The 20,637-nt window shown below is 36.6% G+C and overlaps 1 protein-coding gene across 3 annotated transcripts in view; it reads left to right on the top strand.

Moving 5' to 3' along the window:
* The window catches only part of LOC109105396 (2-hydroxyacylsphingosine 1-beta-galactosyltransferase-like), a 33,949-nt gene that overhangs the window by 2,166 nt on the left and 11,146 nt on the right, over window positions 1-20,637 (top strand). The window contains exons 1-2 of one of the 3 annotated variants that reach the window (XM_042716132.1): window positions 10,807-11,284; window positions 16,767-17,593. In XM_042716132.1, the coding sequence (XP_042572066.1) occupies window positions 16,769-17,593 (825 nt within the window). In that variant the 5' untranslated portion in view covers window positions 10,807-11,284; window positions 16,767-16,768. Of the gene's footprint in view, window positions 1-10,806; window positions 11,285-11,326; window positions 11,455-16,766; window positions 17,594-20,637 lie in introns of those variants that run through there. The other 2 variants (XM_042716134.1, XM_042716133.1) reach the window with 2 other exon arrangements.

The raw sequence follows: 20,637 nt of genomic DNA, 5'->3' as shown, positions 1-20,637 counted from the left end.
ATTTTTTGTTTGTTCGCATGACGTTGCAGCAGTTGGAACTCACAGAAACTAAATTTAATTACAAGTTTGGACGTGCTTTTTACAAGAGAAATCTTATAATTATGGTAATTCTGACATTGCACAAAAACTTAACTAGCACCACAGATAAATTTATCCCCCACTTTGTTTACATTATCTGGACCTCAAACTAGACTTTGTACAAGGCTGCCTCTAAATGTGATAACAGGGGAACGTTATCCTCTTTGGTGGCTGTGAATGATTAAGCAGTTTGTGTAAACCACTCTCTCTCTCTGTTTCTCTCTCAGTTTTTCTGTCCTCGCCGTTTAGTTCTTACAATAATTTTTTTTTAAGTTTTCATTAGACTTTTTTATACACTAATATGATTATATTTTTCCTCTCTCTGTTCTTCTAATTCCTGTGCTACATTGTGGTCTGCCAAGCAGCCACCCTCCTCTCTCTATCTCTCAGTATCAGTTGGTGATTAAGTATTGATATCAGTCTCAAGTGTCTCATATGATACCAGCCAAGGGACAGTTCCCACCATACCCCCCCCCCCCCACATACAATACTACACTAAAATTACTAGTACATTTTAAATTGTTATCAAATGGTCAGAACTACATGCATAACAATTTAGATTTATATTATACTTATACAAAGATCCCTTCAAGTTCACACAGGTAGTTATTTTTAAATGTGATCAATAAATAATTCTGTGTATGATAACTATTAGACTCAAGTTCACACAGGTGTAGTTCATCACATTAACTATTAAACGTTGGGGATAATTCAATACAAGAAACCAGATTTACTAAAACATACCAATTCCTGACTTTAAATGAATAAAATAATAAAAAAAATCAGTCAGTTCAGTCAATTCAGATCATAAAGATTTGAAGGCTTGATATCAGTTTTATTATTAGTTTGACATAGGTTTTTTATGAACAATTAAATACATTTTATTCAGCAATTAAATTAATCAAACATGACACTCCACATTTTTACAGAAAATTATATTTCAAATAAATGCTGTTATTTTTAACTATTTATCAAATAATCCAGTTTTTTATTTTATTTACTAAAATCTTTACCCCTTTCTCAAATCGAGCCGATCTCAGATGCTTGTCTTTGTGACGTCATACAGACAGGCCCCTCCCATGATAGTTTGATTGACAGTAGCGTTTCAGCACAGACTGGACTGGTTGAACTGTCACAGTCGGCCATTGTTTCGATTCCGGAGCAGGAGTAGACAAGAATGTCTCCTAAGCGATTGAGGTGTTTTGTTGTTGGATGTAATAATGAACATAGCAGTCGTCATTTACTCCCGACATCTGAGCCGCTGAAGACACTGTGGATTACATTTGTTTCTGAAGGGAATGTGCCCTCAATCTACCTAATTGTGTCTATTTTAAATCTTTCATGGTCTAGCTTCACCAATCAGAAGAAGTGAGTATAAGGTTTTTTTAATAAATCTTTGCAAATCACCTATCCTAATAATGTGCTAATTAGCAAGTTTCACGATGAATATGGCTAAAGTAAATAGTCTCTTTGAGAGTAGCCCAGAAGAGAGGGGCAGGGTCAGCAGAGCTCATTAACATTTAAAGGAAAATGCTATAAAACGGCTTGCTCTGAAAAGAGCTGTTTTTGACAGGGTAAAACACACTTTCTACACAATGGATCATAAGTATTAAAGAAACAATAGCTATAAGAAGCATCATAACTATAAATTCTTTATTGCATCACTTGCTCTCCAATGGATCCTTTGTAGTGAATGGCCTATAAGAATAAGAGTCCAAATAGCTGATAGAAGCATCACAATAATCCCCACGACAAAAATCCAAAAAAAAAAACAATAAAAATCAAAAACAACTAAAATAAAAGGGTAAAAAAAAAATCAATAAAAATCAATAAAATTTGCGATAAAAAAACTGTGCAGCTGTGGTTGTCAGAATTTTACAGTAAAAATACTGTAGAAACATTTTGGGCTTTACAGATTTAACTTAAATTTACATTTAAAAAACATATTTCATGAACTAATATAATATATCAACCTATAGTACTGAAATCTGTTTAGTACCTTTGTAATACACTGATAACCACCAAAAGCAGATGGTGATGAGAAAGTCACATGATGAACCAACATTCATCACAAGCAGCTTTTCCACAAGCTGAGAAGGAAAATGCTAACATAGAAGGTGCACAGTGTCATTCACACAAACACTAAACACCATCATGGCAACACACAATACTGAAATAATGCAATAATCATTAATTTAACAACAGTAGATATTACATACAACCCTAATAAACAAAACTAAGAAGAAAAAACTAAGAAGAAACATAGTAATTTCAATGTAAAAACATCAAATGTGAAATGTAATGCAGGTAATTCTGGGAATGTCAATTTATGATTGTTTTTTTTTTTGGCCTGTTGTCCAACACCTCTTGTAGAAGGATACCGCGTGGGACACGTCACAAGATACCGGGAACAGACTTCGTGCAGTACACCAGTCACGAAAGACTGACCATTTGAGGGCATAAAGGCATCATGTAGATGGTGCTCTAGCTTCTAAAATGTTATCACTCACTCTCGCTGGGAGCTGCATAGGCTCCTGTCGAGGCTCCATACATGAAGGCTCCACAGCTCTGGCCGGGGATTCCAAATCATGCCTTTTGCCTGCGACAGAAGATCTTGTCTCAGTGGTATCAGCCACGGAGCCACGTCTCAGTGGTATCAGCCACAACCAAACCTGGTTCCTCCAGAGTGGGGCCACCAAGAGAACTGAGCATTTCATCTCCCTGACCCTTTTAAATACCTGCAGAAGCTGGGCTATTGGAGGTAAGGTGTACAGGCAAGCACTGTGCCAATTTTGGGCCAAAGCGTCTCGCTGTATCAAGAAATAAGTTGGGCAGTGAGAGCTGTTTTCTGAGGCGAAGAGGTCTACCTCTGCCTTCCCGAAGACAGACCAGATTTCTTGAACCATATGTGGATGTAGGGTCCATTCTCCTGGAGCCACATTGCCTCTGGACAGCATGTCTGTGAGATGGTTCAGACTGCCTGGCATGTGAACCGCTTTTAGAGAAAGGAGTTCGTTCTGTGCCCAGAATAGGAAGTGTCAAGCCAACCTGTAAAGCGAGTGAGACCTCAGACCGCCTTGGCGATTGATGTAGGCCAGCGGTACTCAATTCCAGTCCTCGCGCCCCCCTGCTCTGCACATTTTGTATGTTTCTCTTATGGCTTCAGACGTCAACTAAAAGGCCATGGGCGAGCTCATCCGTCTTGGTCAGTTCTTCGTGAACTGCAGGCAAGAACGGGGCGGGCCACTGGTGGGAAGGTGGCTGATGGTGTCCCAGCAGGAACCACTCATCTAAAAGGCCATGGGCGAGCTCATCCGGAGCCTTTTGCACGAGCAGCATGAGATTTGAAACAACCTGAGCTGGAAATTTGCTCTAATTTGCTCTTTTAGAAAGTGTCGGATGGTGGCAGGGGAGACTTGTCCTCTGCCAGGGGCTCTTCGACGGCGGCGAGCGGGTTGAGATTCTTTCCGTCTTCTTTCATCGGCTTCTTGCAGAGTCAACAACGAAATGATCCTTGTTACTGAACGAGAAGATTCTGATGAAATGGCACTGCGAGCTGACTTGTATACACATCGGCTCCGCCCCTTTCTTGCGGGCTAAAGTGCCATTGGTTTGTGCAGCTATACAAACGTGAACAAATCAGGCTTCAGTAACAGAGTAAAAAGAAATTTACCCCATACACAAGGTGAAGTGAACGTTCGAAAGGCAACTCATGCCTCATGCACTGAAGCTGTGCCTTATGAAAATTTATATTTTTGACTAAAATTATGATATAAATCATGTCATATTTCCAAGCAAGTTTAAAAAAATGTGCTAAAATTACAGCTTTAGGTAAGATTAAATGGAAACAACAGACATTGAACTGGCAGGAGGATCTCTCAGTCATCAAGAACTACACATTGTCTTAGTCAATACCTCACTTATACACACAGATCCTTATCTAGTAATACCAGTTTTATAAAACACTTAATCTAAAATAATCATTTAAACCTATTTAACTGTACTGAAGACAAAGCTAGGATATAACTAAGAGAACACAGTCAAGACTTTCAAACAACTTAATGTAGGCTGCAACAATTGAATGTTATGTTTTTTTTTGCAAAAAGTACAAATTCTATCATTATTTAAGCAACCTTATGTTATTTCAAACCCATATGCCTTACTTTTTTCAATGGAAAGCAGCTGTTAATAACCCTCTGGTGTCCGAGGGTCCCTGGAGAAGTTTTGACATGCCCTGACATTTGTGCTTTTTTTCAGTTTATTATAAACAATTTAATGGCTAAAGTTTAATAACACTGTAATCAGTACAAACTGGGCTACAATAATATGTGAGCAGCATGTAGTACGTGATTGTGTTTTTGAGAAAACAACATTTATGCATGCTTAGTGAAAAACAAAAATTTTAAAGTCAATGAAATAAGGCCATAAAACACATACAGAACATTTGTTCACAAGAGTTTTGAGAACTGAATCATGAAGTTTAGAGTTTTTTTTCAAAACGATTTGAAAATCATCTTACTCAGAAAACATATTGATTTAAATTTTCTAAGACATTTTTTGTGTAGAAAAGGTATATGCGAGGAGATGTAAATGATGTGATTCACAACTAAGAAGACAAGGGCCCGCATAATGATCTACATAATGAGCCTTTCAGTCAGGTATGTGACTGAGAGGGAATTGCTACAAAAAAAATAAAATATAAAAATAAATTTATATTTTGTATACAGTAGTTGTATAGTTTGTAGTTTATTTTGAATATATATAACTATCACATAAAATAACTTAAGATCCACTTGAGAGTGCAGTTAAAGAGTTAATTAGCTCACATCTGAAATAAGAAAAATATACCTGTGGAACATGTTAACATCAGTCTCTGTTTTCCATGACCGAGTGGGCTGCTTTGCTTTGTCTCTCTTTGCAACAGGTTCTTTTGCACTGTTATTCTCACATCTGAAATAAGAAAAGTAAGCATGCTTTTTACATAAACTACATTATTATCATTATTGTAATGTTCACTGATACTAGTACTAATTTATCAAAGCAAAGAATAATTTTACCACATAGCAAACATATTTTACACAAGTGTACACAACAGCGCCTATAGTAAAGTTTAGTCTAAACATTATTACTCTAACATAATTAACATTTTAACTCACATAGTTGCTGTCTATTTTATAGAACATAAAAAACAAAACATCCTGGTGTCGTGAGACATTAGATGCAGTGAATGAATCTTCATAATGTTTCACTTGATTATACATTTAGTCAGGATGGTTTGGAAAAAGTCTAACTAGTAATATATGTACAAATTATGTCACAGTAACACAACAACAACTAATGCAAGCAGGCTAATAAAAAAAAGGCTTACTCGTGTAAATGATATCCTCCGCTGGATATCAAGCCGCTGCATCCAAATCCAAAGCCTATTTCTCACAGTGTGTCTTCATCTGATGCAAATTCTGTCTTATTCCTCTAAGCGCGTCTTCTTCCAGAAATGAAGTAGCCGTGATGAACTTGAGGAAAAGTCTCGCTGCTTTCTTAGATGTAATGTGGGCGTTTACATGCTGCGCGTCTCACGTGGACTGCTGTAATATTAAAAATGCAATCCGGGCGTGATCTAATTAAAGATAATGAAGGCAGATGGGAAAGACTGGACATATCGCGTTGCTTTCATACTGATTACTTTGTCACATAATATTTGTTTTCGACATGACTTATTTCATTTAAAAGTAGACATGTCAAGCTTTCTATAGATAAATCTGTATATCTGTATGTATGTGTGCCAAATATTTGCTGAATTTCAGTTCATTTTAGTGACGCGTTTCAAAAAGATATGAGTTGAGAATGAGTCGGCTAAAAAGCACACCCTGTGTATTTTCTTTGTTTTACAAAAGCACAATGGTTTGTTGATATTGTGAGTGTACACAAATAAATGTAGACCATTTACAGATTTAAATGATGTATTACTCTTATATGTACAATCAAATATGACTGAGCATTTTAAGTTCTTTTCGCTGTTATCGTTAAAGGGGTCATATGACATTGCTAAAAAGAACATTATTTTGTGTATTTTTGTAATGCAATGTGTTTATTCGGTTTAAGGTTCAAAAAACATTATTTTCCACATAATGTACATAATTGTTGATCCTCTATGCCCCTATTTTCTGAAATGTGTCAATTTTTACAAAGCTTGTCGTTCTGAAAAGTGAGGTGTACGCTAATTGGCCAGCTATCCAGTGTGTTGTGACAGAAATGTTATGCCCCTTATTATACTGTGATGCTGTGTCCTGGTCAGAACACAGGCGCGACAAGACAAAAACAATAAAACCCATTATAAACAAGGCATTTGTTGCATCCAGTGGGGACATAATTACTGATTATAATGACTTATACTATCTTTTTATTACGCGTTGCGTATCGCGCCGCCTAAACATAAAACCATGTCTGCATTTGTGATCTGAGAAACAACAAAAAAAAATATCTATTTAGCCTATAACACGTCTTTGCAGCGTTGAACATGCAGTGCTGAAATTTGCATGCTCACGAATCCTCTCATTGTTAAACATGAATTGTAGACATTATGAAAGATTCATTATGCATATATTTATTGTTATAACAGAGATTTGTGAGATTGCAATGAACTGAGATGTCTTTTAGAGATTATAAATGCAGCGATCTTTGCTGGCATTCTACCATATAAACCATGCACGCAGCAGCCGCTTGCTTTAGTTAAAAATAACAGTGTTCTATGAATATTGATGCTTTAATAACAAATATTTATTGGGAGTGTGAATGCTGGGATTTCATAAATTTCATGGAGAAAAAAAGTAATGTAACTAGTAATGTAACGAATTACTAATTACTTTTGAAATAAAGTAATCAGAACAGTAACGTGATTACTTTTGAAAGGAGTAATCAGTAATCAGTAATTTGATTACATTTTCAGAGGAACTTGCCCAACACTGCTGATTTCTAGTTGTGTCCACATTTGGAAGGTCAAACAAAGTATATTCTCTTTCACAACAAAACACACAGCGTCTCCACAACATGGCGGTGGCAACAGCAAGAATAAAAGTTAACACCTTCTTTCATTTGGGCAGCTTTATGCAAATCTTCCAACATCGTGACATAGACATGAGCCATTTTAGATAGGTGTGGTTGACTCTTAACTTTTATAAAGAATATCTCTTTGGGTTTGAGACTTCAGTCTTTGCAACTTTACAGATCTTTTTTATGCACCAAGAGCTTGTAACTCTCCAAAGAGAAAGGAAAAATTGAAATCGCATTATATGATTCCTTTAAAATCTGCAAGTGGTTAAGGAGTTTAAACAAGTTTAAATGTATGTAATATTGAAAACTATGCAGTATTCACCCAAATAAATTCAGTTTGTCTTGTATTTCTTGCTTTATATTAAATGTTCATCTTTTAACTATTGCTGATGCCTCTAGTAATTCTGTGCATGTTTTTTTTAATTTCCAGTCCATTTTAAGCCAGCAATATAATAATTTTTAAACAAGAGATGACTTAAATAAAACAATCCAGCATGGTGGGTAAAAAAATTTAACCCAACTAGCTGGGTCAAAATAACCCAGCATGTGTTCTGTACAATATGTACCCAGCGCTGCTTTGCCAAATAACCCAAGTTGGGTTGTTTTTAACCCAGCAATTTTTAGAGTGTACTTTAAAGAACTTGAACTTTTCAGTTTTTTTCCTTTTTTTGATTGATCTTAGGAAATATTCTAATATTTTGAGATACTGGTTTTTTTGACTTTCATGATCTGTAAGCTCTAATCATCAAAATTAAAACAAAACAAACAAAAAAAAAATATTTTTTTAAATGTTTTACTTTACATGTAATGAATCTAGAATAAATTAAAGTTTCACTTTTTGAAAAAGTTACAAAATATTAAGGATTTAGAGAGAATCTGTAAAGAGGAGTGGACCAAAATCCCTCCTGAGATGTGTGCAAACCTGGTGACCAACTACAAAAAACGTCTTACCTCTGTGCTTGCCAACAACGATTTCTGCACCAAGTACTAAGTCATGTTTTGCTTGGGGATCAAATACTTATTTCACTCACTGAAATGCAAATCATTTTCTAACCTTTACATAATGTGTTTTTTCTGGATATTTTTTCTTGGTTGGTATTCTGTCTCTATACTTTAAAATAAACCTTCCATAAAAATTACAGACCCTTCATTTCTTTGTAAGTGGGCAAACTTACAAAATCAGCAGGGGGTCAAATAAATATTGCCCCCACTGTAAAATACAGAAACAAATGGTTAAGATTTTGCTGGTTAGCAGTTAGCCCTGACGGACAGATGCCATTCTAGGAGTAACTTAATCATTCAAAAGTAGCCATGTGTGATGAAATTGTGTCATCTCATGACATCATGACTATTGCCACTGAGATGAATGCTAACGGACTTTGATATTATAGATGTTTTCAAACCTATCAAATACCACACCCTCTATTACGTACAAAGAAAGAACACAGGAAATTCCAGTCTGCATTTAGTTTAACAGGTCAGAGGACTTAATACTGCGTTAAAGACATAATTATTACAGTGTATTACCAAGCTGTGACAGAGAATTTCTGTACCAAGTGAATCAGCGAGTAGCTATTTTAGTTTATTTAATTACAGTTTATATGTTGAGGTTGTTTTCTGATATCTGGTGTGTGCATAAATGTCTTTTTTTTTTTTTTTTTTACTTTATGGAGACATTTTTTTCTATCCGTATGAAAATTTCATTCAGCATGCATTCAGCATCAGTATATTATTATTTATATTATCTTATTATTTTTATCATTAAAAACAACGTCATATTAGCTATATATTCAATAACACTTGCCTTGAGGTAACGAATGAAAATATCTGACAACTACAGCACACTGCAGTGTCTACAGAGGCATTAGACCCATAATTAGGAGCCGAACTGCTGGGCTCAACTGTCACCACAGCTGAGTCCTTCTGTTTTCCAGGAATCATTACTTCTCAGAAGCTCAGATGGAAATGTGACGTTGTCTTTATAACTAAATAGGCATAACAAAGGATGTACTTCCTGGGACATCTCAAGAAGTTCATCAATGTTCCTGAAACAATCCATAAATATCTGGTAAAGGTCAGTCACAGCATCTGACTCCAGCACATTATGCTCAGCTAAGGAAATCATTGGCCACAATCTGCCCATTTGAACCAGGATTCAGAAAGAATTCAGGCAGTTAAGATCATCAGCAACCCTTTGCATAATCATATTCTTCAGCTGGTGCTCATTTTAAATACATGGGGCACTTTTTTTGTTACCATTTCAGTCACTTTTTTGACCCTTGTACACACGTCTAAAGGTTTGGGGTTCTAAACTGTTTAACACCCACAGAAGCACTGCACAGAAATATGAGCCACACCAACTGAAGAGAATCATCAATGATTCAAACACAATCCTCATGTTCTCTCTCTCTCTCTCTCTCTCTCTCTTTCTCACACACACACACACACACACACACACACACACACACACACACACACACACACACACACACACACACACACACACACACACACACACACACACTCACGCTAACACACACAAGCACAAACAGACATAAAGACTTAATTGTCCTGTGTCCAGCTTAATCTGAAGAACTATAAAGTTTTGGTGGAAAGTTAGGCTATTGTTTATTTTTAAAGTTCTAAGTTTTGTGCTTTGAAAACCTATTTTAGAGATTACATTTAGTGGGTTACTTTCAGTTGCTGTAGCTACTAGTGATAACTAACTTTTAATCTTTACTATTAGAATAGAACCATTAATCTTCTAAATGATTTTTTTTTCAAACTATAAACAACTATTACACACTCAAACAGGCTTTTCAGCCTATTGTTCGTGAGTATTGTTTAATTGACATTAAAGGTGGCATGATGCTATTATCTTAAGAAGTTGTCTCAATTATTTCCGTGAGCACTGTTGCCAACTCTCCCAAGATAAATAAGCAACCGCAGCTTCAAAAACAAGCCCAATATTTTTTTTGATGATTTCTTATCATCAATATTATTTATGATCAATTATTTATTACCAATAAACAAGCCTGCAACATATTAAACTTAAACCACTCTTTTATCTGAAAAGCAAAAACAGAAGTTATTTTACAAAAATCAGCAAACTGCAACAAAGTGGGAACAAAACTCATCTCCAAACACCTGTGAGCAGAATAGGATTAGAGAGATGGAAAAGGAGAAAAACACGAGAGCTTCAAAGGGGAGCTGTAACATAGCCACCTATTTACTATATAGGCTATTCGAACCAAATGTATTAACTCTTAGTATTAGTAGCTATAGGACAACGTTTTTTTTTTTTTAATTTTTTTATTACAGCCCGTGATAATAAATTACAAAAACACTGTAACAATTAAAAATCAGGCTAAAAGAAAGTCATCCCACTCCTCTACTCTATCACTGCTTGGATTACAGCGTCACGCGCCTTCTTTTAGTGTCAATCAATGCTCTGGATACGGCGAACATAAAGCGGAACATTTGGCAAATTACGCTACAGCATTTTTACAATATTGCACGGGTTGGTTATGGCAAACTGTGAACAGACAGTGTCAATCAATGCTCTGGATACGGCGAACATAAAGAAACGATCTTGCTTGTCAGATTTCAGCAAGCAACCATAATTTTTAAAATAAGCCCCAAAAACCGCAACCTGGGATTTTTTCACGCAAGTTTACAAAAAAAAGATCGAAGCCCAAAGTCGCGTATAATACGCGGACTTGGCAACTCTGTCCGTGATTCTTGTCATTCTGTCATCATATTTATAGCACAACTCTGCCTAAATAGAAGCGCTGTGATGACGCACCTCAAATGCAAATATACCTGAGTCGAAAGAGCAACGCACCTGACGCTTCCCAGGGGATTTGAGGGAAGGCCGAAGTCTGTCTATTGTTCTAGCGTCTACACTGCTTTGGCTGGACCACTCCCTGCAGTGACTGTGAATTGAGGTTTCGCATATCCCGCCCTGGAGTTCTGATACACAACGCCTCATCTCTTAGCCACTGGGAAAACCACCTCGCCTGTAGTGGCAAACGGTCAGTTTTAAACGGCAAACACCATTTGTGGATTTATGTAAACGTGTCAGAAGCTCAGGAGAGCGAGGGGACGTGAATTTCACCGACGTTCGGACACCAATCTACCGGGTTCACCTGTACAGGTAAGCGGCGAAGGGCGGCGTTTCGGTTTAGATACAGGTGTTACGCGCAACATTAAGTAAGCACGGATAAAAAGACTTCTCTACAGGTGACTTAGGTGTGTCCTTTGGTTTCTCTTTTATTTTGCGGAGATGGCTGACTTTTAAAGTGCGTACACTGCTGCAAGTGACAAGTGAGCTCGCTTTCATGGTATGGTTTTTATGTAATACTGTATCATGATGTGTTACAGTACCTGTCACATGATGTTTTTAAATTGTTTCCTTAAGACTGAGGAACAAGTGAGCGTTTGGGATGTGATCTAAAGATTTACCTGCTCACTTTTACCGGCCAAATTCATTAATACTTAACCGTCGAGCGATAGTTTTGCAGGGGGCACCTTGCAGTAGGACTGACATTCAATTCCCGTTCAACATTCCTCTTAAATAAACTAAAATAAAGAGATAATGTCAGTTCTGATTGAAATATCTCTTCCCAGTTCCAGTTCATAATTTTCTTGTAAAGAATAACATTTTCGGAAAAGGGGTTAGATATTTATGGTTTGACTGACTTGGCCTGTGACAGGTGTGATGTATTTTTTTTTTTTAATGAAAAAAAAGTTTTAAAACTCTAAATTGAAATATGTGTAAAGTGCTTGTTTGGTATATACCCATATAGGCTACTGTATAATTATAACATTTTTAGACCTACAAAAATGGCCTTAAAGGTATCTAGTCATTTAACAAGTAAAAATTGCTTAAACAAATGTACCCTGGATACACTATAAAGTGTACACATTTTTTTTTTGACAAAATAGAAGTATATATATTTTTAGACTTAAAATAGAGTTTTCTTAGTATTGTTCCATTTGACTTGAACAAAATTTTCCAAATCAACAAAATTAAATTCAAAATACCCACATAAAAGAAAAAAAAAAAAAAACCCTTAATGACCTTATGGAAGTTTAAAGGGGTCTCTCTGTTTTATGTATTTCTTGTCACATGACAACAAAATGCCTGCATGCATGGTTATGCTACACTGATTATTCAGAAGAAACTTTTTCAAAAATTAATAATATTAATACTATATTTAAAATAAAACAAATAAAAATAAAAGATTATTTCAAACGACTTATGTCAACATTGAATCCAGGCCAAAAGATAAGCATGGTCAACTTAGGTGAATGCAATGATAATACTGCTAATATCTCAAAATTCTCAAAATCAATATCATATGTGTGTCCCCACTTCAGTGCTGGATGAGTGTCCTGTTTAATGTAGTGCAAACAAAATAAAATAAATAAGAATAAAAAAATATTACCAACTCCCACAAGTTATCATACAGCTCGCATTCATTTTTATCAATCTTGTCAAGCATTATGGATTTAGATGGCATTTAGTAAATGTGTTATGTGTGAAGCGGGGGAAGGGAAGATCCTGTTAGGCCAGTTTAGAGTCTGTTCCTCCATGAGCGCCTGTTGTTTGGACTCCTACAGTCTGCTGTCATGATACCTGTGTGTATTTATTGTGAGATTCTACTGAATAGAACTAGGATTAATCAGAAAAGGTGTGATTGCAGAAATATAATGGCTGGGTTTATGATTTTGTATATAAATATTTTTTGGACAGAGGTTATTCCATAACTCTTTGTGTGAGGTATCTGTTTTCCATGACATTAGGATTAGTACTGTAAGATATGATCAGCTGTTTTGTTGTCTTCTGAATAGAGGACATCTTTTCCTTAAAAAGCATGTGTCCTAGTGGGTTTTGCATTTCTTTGCATATTGAAAGTCCATTCGAACTTGCCGATCACACGCAAAGCATCCTTTAGCCAATCGCCTATTCTCACTAACGTCATTCTTTCCAGGTATGTAGTGTCTTCAGTGGGGGTCTTAGGTGGGGGTTTGTTCATTAAGCTCTGAACTGAGCACAGTTTGCTACAGGATGTCTGTAGTATTTCATTTGTGCGACCATAGTGAAACATTAGAGATTTAGATCAAGTTAATTTGTTGCCTAATTTAGCAGAAAAAGGCCTGTGATGGTCAGTTCACCACTGTTGATTTTATGAATCATGTACCTTTTATTCAGTCTTAAAGTATCAAAAATAAAACAAAAGGCACATAAGCGCCTTGTTTAGTTTCTTTTCATGAGCAGGGAAATCCCCAATTTTGGTTAGAGAAACCCAGATACCTTTAACACACATTCACCCTGATCACACCATGTGAGTTGTTTGGGTTTGTTCTGAGATTGTCTGGGTATTTATTATCTCTTATCAGTTATCACAATCATAATAATGTGTCATGTGACCGTAGCACAAGTGTGTTAATGTGACAAAGTCTTGAAGGCATGTAAAATGCCATGCTGATAACATCAGTTGATGTCTTCTTGTATAGATAACCTCTCCCTCACTCCTAGAAAGTTCCTGTTTAGTTTATATAGTCTGACACATGCACTATTTAAATGTAAAATGCAGTTTTTCTCTTAAAATGTTACGGTAAGATGAGAATAGTGCTAAATCACAAATGCCCTTAAATTAAATAAAGTTTTCATAAAATTATTCATTTTAGTCAAAACTTTTGGCTACAACAACCAAACGTGGTTGTTTGTTCTTTTGTTATTAAGGAAAATGGAATGCCATTTTTAGATAGTCTGATTATCTAATAAACTAATTTGACTAATAAACTGAATTTTTTAACAATGTTTTTATTTTTCCCAATATATTCACTTTTTACCTTATATACACTTTTTTTGGACCAATTATATCACACAAATTATACTAACAACAATATTTATTAGTATTTGTATTTTACAAACAAGTAATTTATGTTTTTATTGTGGTAGCCTAATGATCTTATTATTGTCAAAAAGCAATTTTGTATCGTCAAAAAGAAGAAAAATGGCTGATTTTGAATGTGGAGCAATGCATTATAAAATAAGTTTACAGTAGTCTGGAAAATATTTGATAGCTTTGTCAAGAGAGTACGTTTTTATCAGGTGTTTTTTGTGTGGCACAATGTGATCACGTTATCAGCTTTATCATTCATCTCAGCGTTTTTCATGTGTTTAATAGCGAATGATTCTCCTTTCTGATGGGCAGGAAACCTGAAACACCCATTAGTAACACAAGCTATGACGTTGCTAGGGTACAGCTTGACTCTAGCAGGGTTGCCATAGCAACCATCAACAGTCTGGCATAAAAAAGTTGTAATAGTGATAGCCCACCTGAAACTGAGAGAGCTAAATGGTGGAAGGGTCACATTAGAAACAACAGCCGTCATTTAAAAGCAAGGAAACGTGAAATTTACCTCAACAGCTGGCTTATATGGGCTGGGAAACTTATCTTCTTAGGTCTCCTTGTTCTCCTCACTGAAGCTTCACTGTGTCTGAACACCACTAAACACCTGTTTGTTGTTTGCAGGTAGGGGTTTTATAGATTTATTTAATCACTCTTGACATTTAAGGACATTATCTAAGGACAGTCATTCTAATTTGGGGAGCGTTCTGTAAATCTTAAATAAAGCAGCTTCCATTATTCCTTTTCCACAGGGACATTGCTTTTGTTTCTAGGGAGGGTTCCGTGCAGCATTGTTGTTTTAGCAGTCTGAGGGATGAGAGATGTGGCAAACCTCATTTGAATGAATGCCCAAATGAAGATACAGTTGTTTGTCAATTTGTAAATGCAGACCACTCAGGGTCCTTTCTTCCTTAGAGACAAATAAAGAGCCCCCTTTACATCCATCTTTTTCTTCCTCACATCAAACAATGTACTTACACCTGTCAAACAAATACCCACACATCTTCATTTTATACCCAGGCACGGCCTGTTGTAGGTTGTGTTCTTTAATTAAGGTGTGAGACTAAAAAGATGCTTAAAGATGAAAGTCGAGAACACCAAAGCCTTGGGGATTGTTTAAAACATAATATTAATGTCTAGGACTGCTAAGGCATGCAGATGTTTTTTTAAAAAGTGCTAAACTGGTCATTTTAGTTGGTTTATTGTATTTTTAAGGCACCAACAATTATAATTATTTATTTAACATGTAATTAGTATAGTCCTATGACTTACAAGCATGAAATGTTAAAACAGAGATTTAATGATTAAAATTTTAGATTTAGTAGCTAAAAACCAATGTTAGATTTGGTAAGTCTGAGTCACTTCCATGAATCAGTTTAAGCTGTCTCTCAAGATTAATTTGTGTCATTATTTGAAAAAGTACATGTTCCAGTGTGTAGGTATATAGGTAAATATTGTTCCTCATTATTGTATTTTGTTAAATTGGTACATACAAATGAAAAATTCTGAAATATAATTCTTCTTTGTGTTCAATTGATTGAAAAGAGTGTGGCAAAATATGACACATATTTTCTCAGACACACAGAGACCCTTAGTCACAGTGTGTGTCTTGGACCAGCAGATTGAATCAGGAACTGACTCCAAATGCTATCTCTTTGTATTTGGGTACAAATGCTTTGTGCCTACAGCCTAAATGAATGATTTAGATTTAGAACATTTGCACTTTTATGACTATGCAAAGGCTTTGTTATGAAGCTGAGATTCAGGTGAATGGTCAGAGCTCATAAAATTTACAAACACATTTTACAATTATTAACAATAACAGTTAATAACAACTATTTTTTCCAGCTTTAGCTCATGCAACAGGAGCCTACTTAATATGAGTTTGAAGTTGCTAATTTGAAAAATTTGTGTAAAAAATGTCTTGGTCATTCTGAGGCTGTTAACAGCTAGAAGGTGAACACTACCATCAATTCCATTTATTGTTTTGTGATAACACTTGCACTACAATGCTAACAAAAGACCACAATGGACTTTCAGTTTGGGAATATGGTTGTTTAGCATTGCTAATATTGTAACATGCCTCAGTTGTGCTTTCATGGATACTAAAATGCTAACAGTGGTAATACTTTAAGGACAAGAACTCCAAGGCACTCGAATTGTAGTGAAAAGTTAAAAAGCCTTTATTACATCACTGGCTTTATACGTTAAAACTCTTTTGGTGAGAGGTTCATCTACGAGTTCAGGCCTTCACCCTGATGATGTTGGTTACACACACCCTGATGAAGCCATGTAGCCGCAACACAATTCGAGTGCCTTGGAGTTCTTGTCCTTAAATACATACTATCCCACCGAGATTTAATACCCCATGCAATACTTCTTGATGCATTCAGTGCTTTGAATGGTAATACTTTATTTAAAGGTCCAGTTCTCACTATTAAAAAATCATTAACTATGACTTTTGCCTCAATAAACTCTTAATTTGTTGCTTATTAATAGTTAGTAAGGTAGGCATGTAGAATATGGTCATGCAGAACATGTGCTTTATAAGAACTAATTAACAGCCAGTATATTAATCATAGGCATGCTAATAAGCAATAGCGAGAATTGGTCCCCAAACTAAAGTGTTACTGTATTGATTTATGTAGTTGCTCAGTACAAGGGTCAGTGAATGATGGAAGTATCACTAATCATTTGTTGTTTTTCTTTCTGCAGTCATGAAGGCTTTTTTCCTGCTTGCCACATTGCTGTGGTGTTTAGCATCGAATTTCTCATGGGCAGCTAAGATCGTGGTAGTTCCTCCAATTATGTTTGAGAGCCACCTGTATATCTTTAAGACCCTGGCCTCTGCTCTTCATGCTGAGGGCCATGACACAGTCTTCCTGGTCTCCGAAGGTCGTGAGGTCCCGTCTTCCAACCATTATCGTCTCCAGCGCTACCCTGGAATCTTTAACAGCACCTCAGCCGATGACTTTCTCCAATCAAAAGTTCACAACATCTTCTCAGGGCGTCTCACAGCACTGGAGCTTTTTGACATCCTGGACCATTATTCTCAAAACTGTGATGCTGTTGTTGGGAGTGCTTCTGTCATGGAGCAGCTAAAACGTGAACAGTTTGACCTCCTGCTCGTTGATCCCAATGAAATGTGTGGATTTGTCATAGCTCACATTCTGGGTGTCCAGTACGCAGTATTCAGCACAGGACTGTGGTACCCTGCGGAAGTTGGGGCGCCAGCACCCCTATCTTACGTCCCAGAATTTAACTCTCTACTAACGGACCGTATGTCATTGTTCCAACGGGTAGCTAACACAGCAGTGTACCTGGTTTCCAGATTTGGTGTCCAGTTCCTGGTTCTACCCAAATATGATCGCATCATGAGGAAATACAACATCCAGCCATCTGTGTCCATGCATGATCTAGTTCAGAACAGTCGACTCTGGATGCTGTGTACTGACATGGCACTCGAGTTCCCACGACCCACTCTCCCACATGTTGTCTATGTAGGTGGCATCCTCACCAAACCCCCCAGCCCCTTGCCACAGGTAAGAAACAAGTGCTATTATATTTAAACAATCTCTTTTACAATTTTTTTTATGGCATCACTTTGAGGGATTTACAGGATATTGGAACTATACTATGAAGACAGGAGCAAGCGTAAAAAGAAAGCATAACTTAAGTCAAGTCAAGTCACCATTTATATAGCGCTTTTGACAATAAAGACTGTGTCAAAGCAGATTTACAGTATCAAATAGGAAAATAGTGTGTCAATGAAAAAGGACAAAATCAAACACCAAATAAACATATAAAATCATTGAATTCAGAAATCAGAGATGTCATCATCCAGCTCAGTTCAGTTTTAATGGTATCTGTGCAATGAGGTCGACAATATAGCTGGAAATTAAGTGTCCCCAACTAAGCAAGCCAGAGGCGACTGCGGCAAGGAACCCAAACTCCATCTGTGACAGAATGGAGAAAAAACCATGGGAGAAACCAGGCTCAGTCAGGGTGCCAGTTCTCCTCTGGCCAGACGAACCAGCAGGTTGATCCATGCTGTAGCAAAGTTAGATTGTGCAGAGGGCTCATCTGGTTCTGTGGTCTTGTGCCGATGGCCGCCTAGGAGACAAGGTCTTCACTGGGGATCTGTCTCTTGGGCTCATCTAGTTGTCTTGGTCTCCACTGAAATTCAGGGCTGTAGAGGTCGTCTCTAGGTGCTGATCAACCATCTGGACTGGATCTGGGTTAACACAGTGGAATCAAGCTACAACTAAATGGAAATAAACCAATGGAAATGCTCCTGTGCATAAGTGTACTTAACTGACTACTAAATTCAAGGCTAAATTCAACTGCTTATTCATTAGTTACTTATTAATGCGTGAACTACCCCTTTAATTTGAGTCATTTTTTGCCACCTGCAAAGGTGTGATGAAAGCGACAAAGGGGTTTGATGCAGTTTCCAATGATCTAAGAAAATCCAGTTATTATTGTACCGGTCTTTTTTATGGACACTTGTAGATCATATATATTAATAACTACAGTTGAATGAACAAGTCAGTTCGAGTTAGCCTTTCTCAGCCCTCTTCATGGTTGCACTAAAATCTAAGATAAAATCTAATCATACATTTTCTAATGGTCTGAATTTTTTTTTTCAAATTTTCAACATTTGGACTTCCCCTATGGGACAATACACACTGAGCTGCCCTTTTGCTTGATAAGGCCAATTTGTGGTGCTCTTTCTCAGACACTACATAGAGTGTGTTAAAGCTAACACAAGTGCTTCATATTAGGTACAGTGGCCTGACAAAATATAAATATAGAACTGTCTTTTTTTTTTTATGAACACTTTAATTTTGCATATGGGCCTATACACACAAAGTCGGCTATTGTGCAATCAGCCTGTTTTGTGATTATGTTTCCTGGACACCACAGAGCAGGGGTCGGCAACCTACGGCACGCGTGCCAACAGTGGCATGCAGAGGGATAATTGCTGGCACAGAGCAATAGGGAAAACTGCATACTGACGTACATTTTGAGGTAATAACTTCTCATAGTCACACAGCCTGTTAGGAGCTATAAATACTATTAAAGTGTGCAAATTAATTTGCGCTAGTCTACGGATGTGCGTGACCGCTGCACATACTAGGCTCTTTAGATCAAAGCCTCAGCGGTCTAACAGCGATCGTCAATGTCAAAATGACTGAGATGGCCAATCAAATCAAAGTAGGCGGGGTTTATTGTTCAAAGAAGCAGAGCGCAAAGTGTCAGTTTAACGTTAAAGAGAGCAAGGTAAGATGAAGCTGCAAATCATTTAATATAAGTCTTTTAATGATACGTTTTATGATAGAAATGTTAAATGACCAACAGCTATATCCATTGATGCCAACTACTCAAATTTTCTCAAATATGGCCACTTTAGAGAGAGCGAGAGAGAGAGAGAGAGAGAGAGAGAGAGAGAAAGAGAGAGAGATGTAAATTGTCTGCGTCTGTGTCTCTCTCTACAAACAATGAATCTGAGTTTAGTTACTTAAAAAAAGCGATTTTACAGTGGTTAACCAGAAAAATTAAAAATAGCACTTCATGCCAAAAAGGTTGCCGACCCCTGCCATAGAGGGTGCATTAAAGCTAACCATCAGGCTTTATACTAGAGGCAGTGGTATAATGAAATCCAAATTTCTGAACTGACGGTACCATTCTTTTTTTATGGACACTTGAACTGATAGGCCAATTGTTAGCTTTAGCACACCATCTATGGCGCCTGAGAAAGGAGAGTTGTGTTGTGGCTTGATGTTGTTGAATTATTTTATGATATTGAAAATTGTTGTGTTGTGCTGTACTAGGCCACTGTAGCATTCACTGTCAGAGAAAAAGTGCAAAAATGTTACCTTTAGGGGTACAACAACTTGAAGAGACACCTTTACATTTAGATTACCTTTGCCATTGTTTAACATTCACTTAATCTTTAAAAATACTAATAATTTAATAACACTGTCAAATGTACAGTAATATTTAGCAAATATAATAAATTCATTTTCATGCTGTACATTATAATTTGATACCTGAATTTAGCATTTTAAATGAATGATTACAATTTTTAGTGTTTATTTATTTTTTATTTATTTAGACAAATTAGTACAGAATTGTATTTTCACCCATTTATCAGTTTTTGACCATAGCATGAAAATAATTTAGCCTACATCTTTTATTGCCTGCTAGTTCACATTCTGGATGGAAAACTTATTTGGATCAGATTAACCAACAACATGTGTTTGTCTGCCCCACAATCCGCTGTTGGGACTACAGTTGCAATTTCTATTCCAACGTTCCCTTGTTCTTTCAATAAATGCATTGTGTGCACATGCAGTGCTTTCGATGCTTGCGTTCATGATTGGCAGTAAATTTACATCATTTTCTGATAATGGGGATTGACTGATGCAAGAACCTCATTTTTATTTCAAGACTTTCAGGATTGCCTAATATCTCCAGCCTCACACAAAAAAGCCAAACTCCAAAATGCCATAACCCACTCCCTCAAACAAGTGACCTAGGTCCACTTTCCAGTTTAAAAATCAATAGGCCGGATGTGGTGAAA

This window comes from Cyprinus carpio, chromosome B1 (assembly GCF_018340385.1).
Source record: "Cyprinus carpio isolate SPL01 chromosome B1, ASM1834038v1, whole genome shotgun sequence".
In the NCBI taxonomy this organism is placed as follows: domain Eukaryota; kingdom Metazoa; phylum Chordata; class Actinopteri; order Cypriniformes; family Cyprinidae; genus Cyprinus; species Cyprinus carpio.
This window is presented reverse-complemented; position numbering and strand designations above follow the sequence as displayed.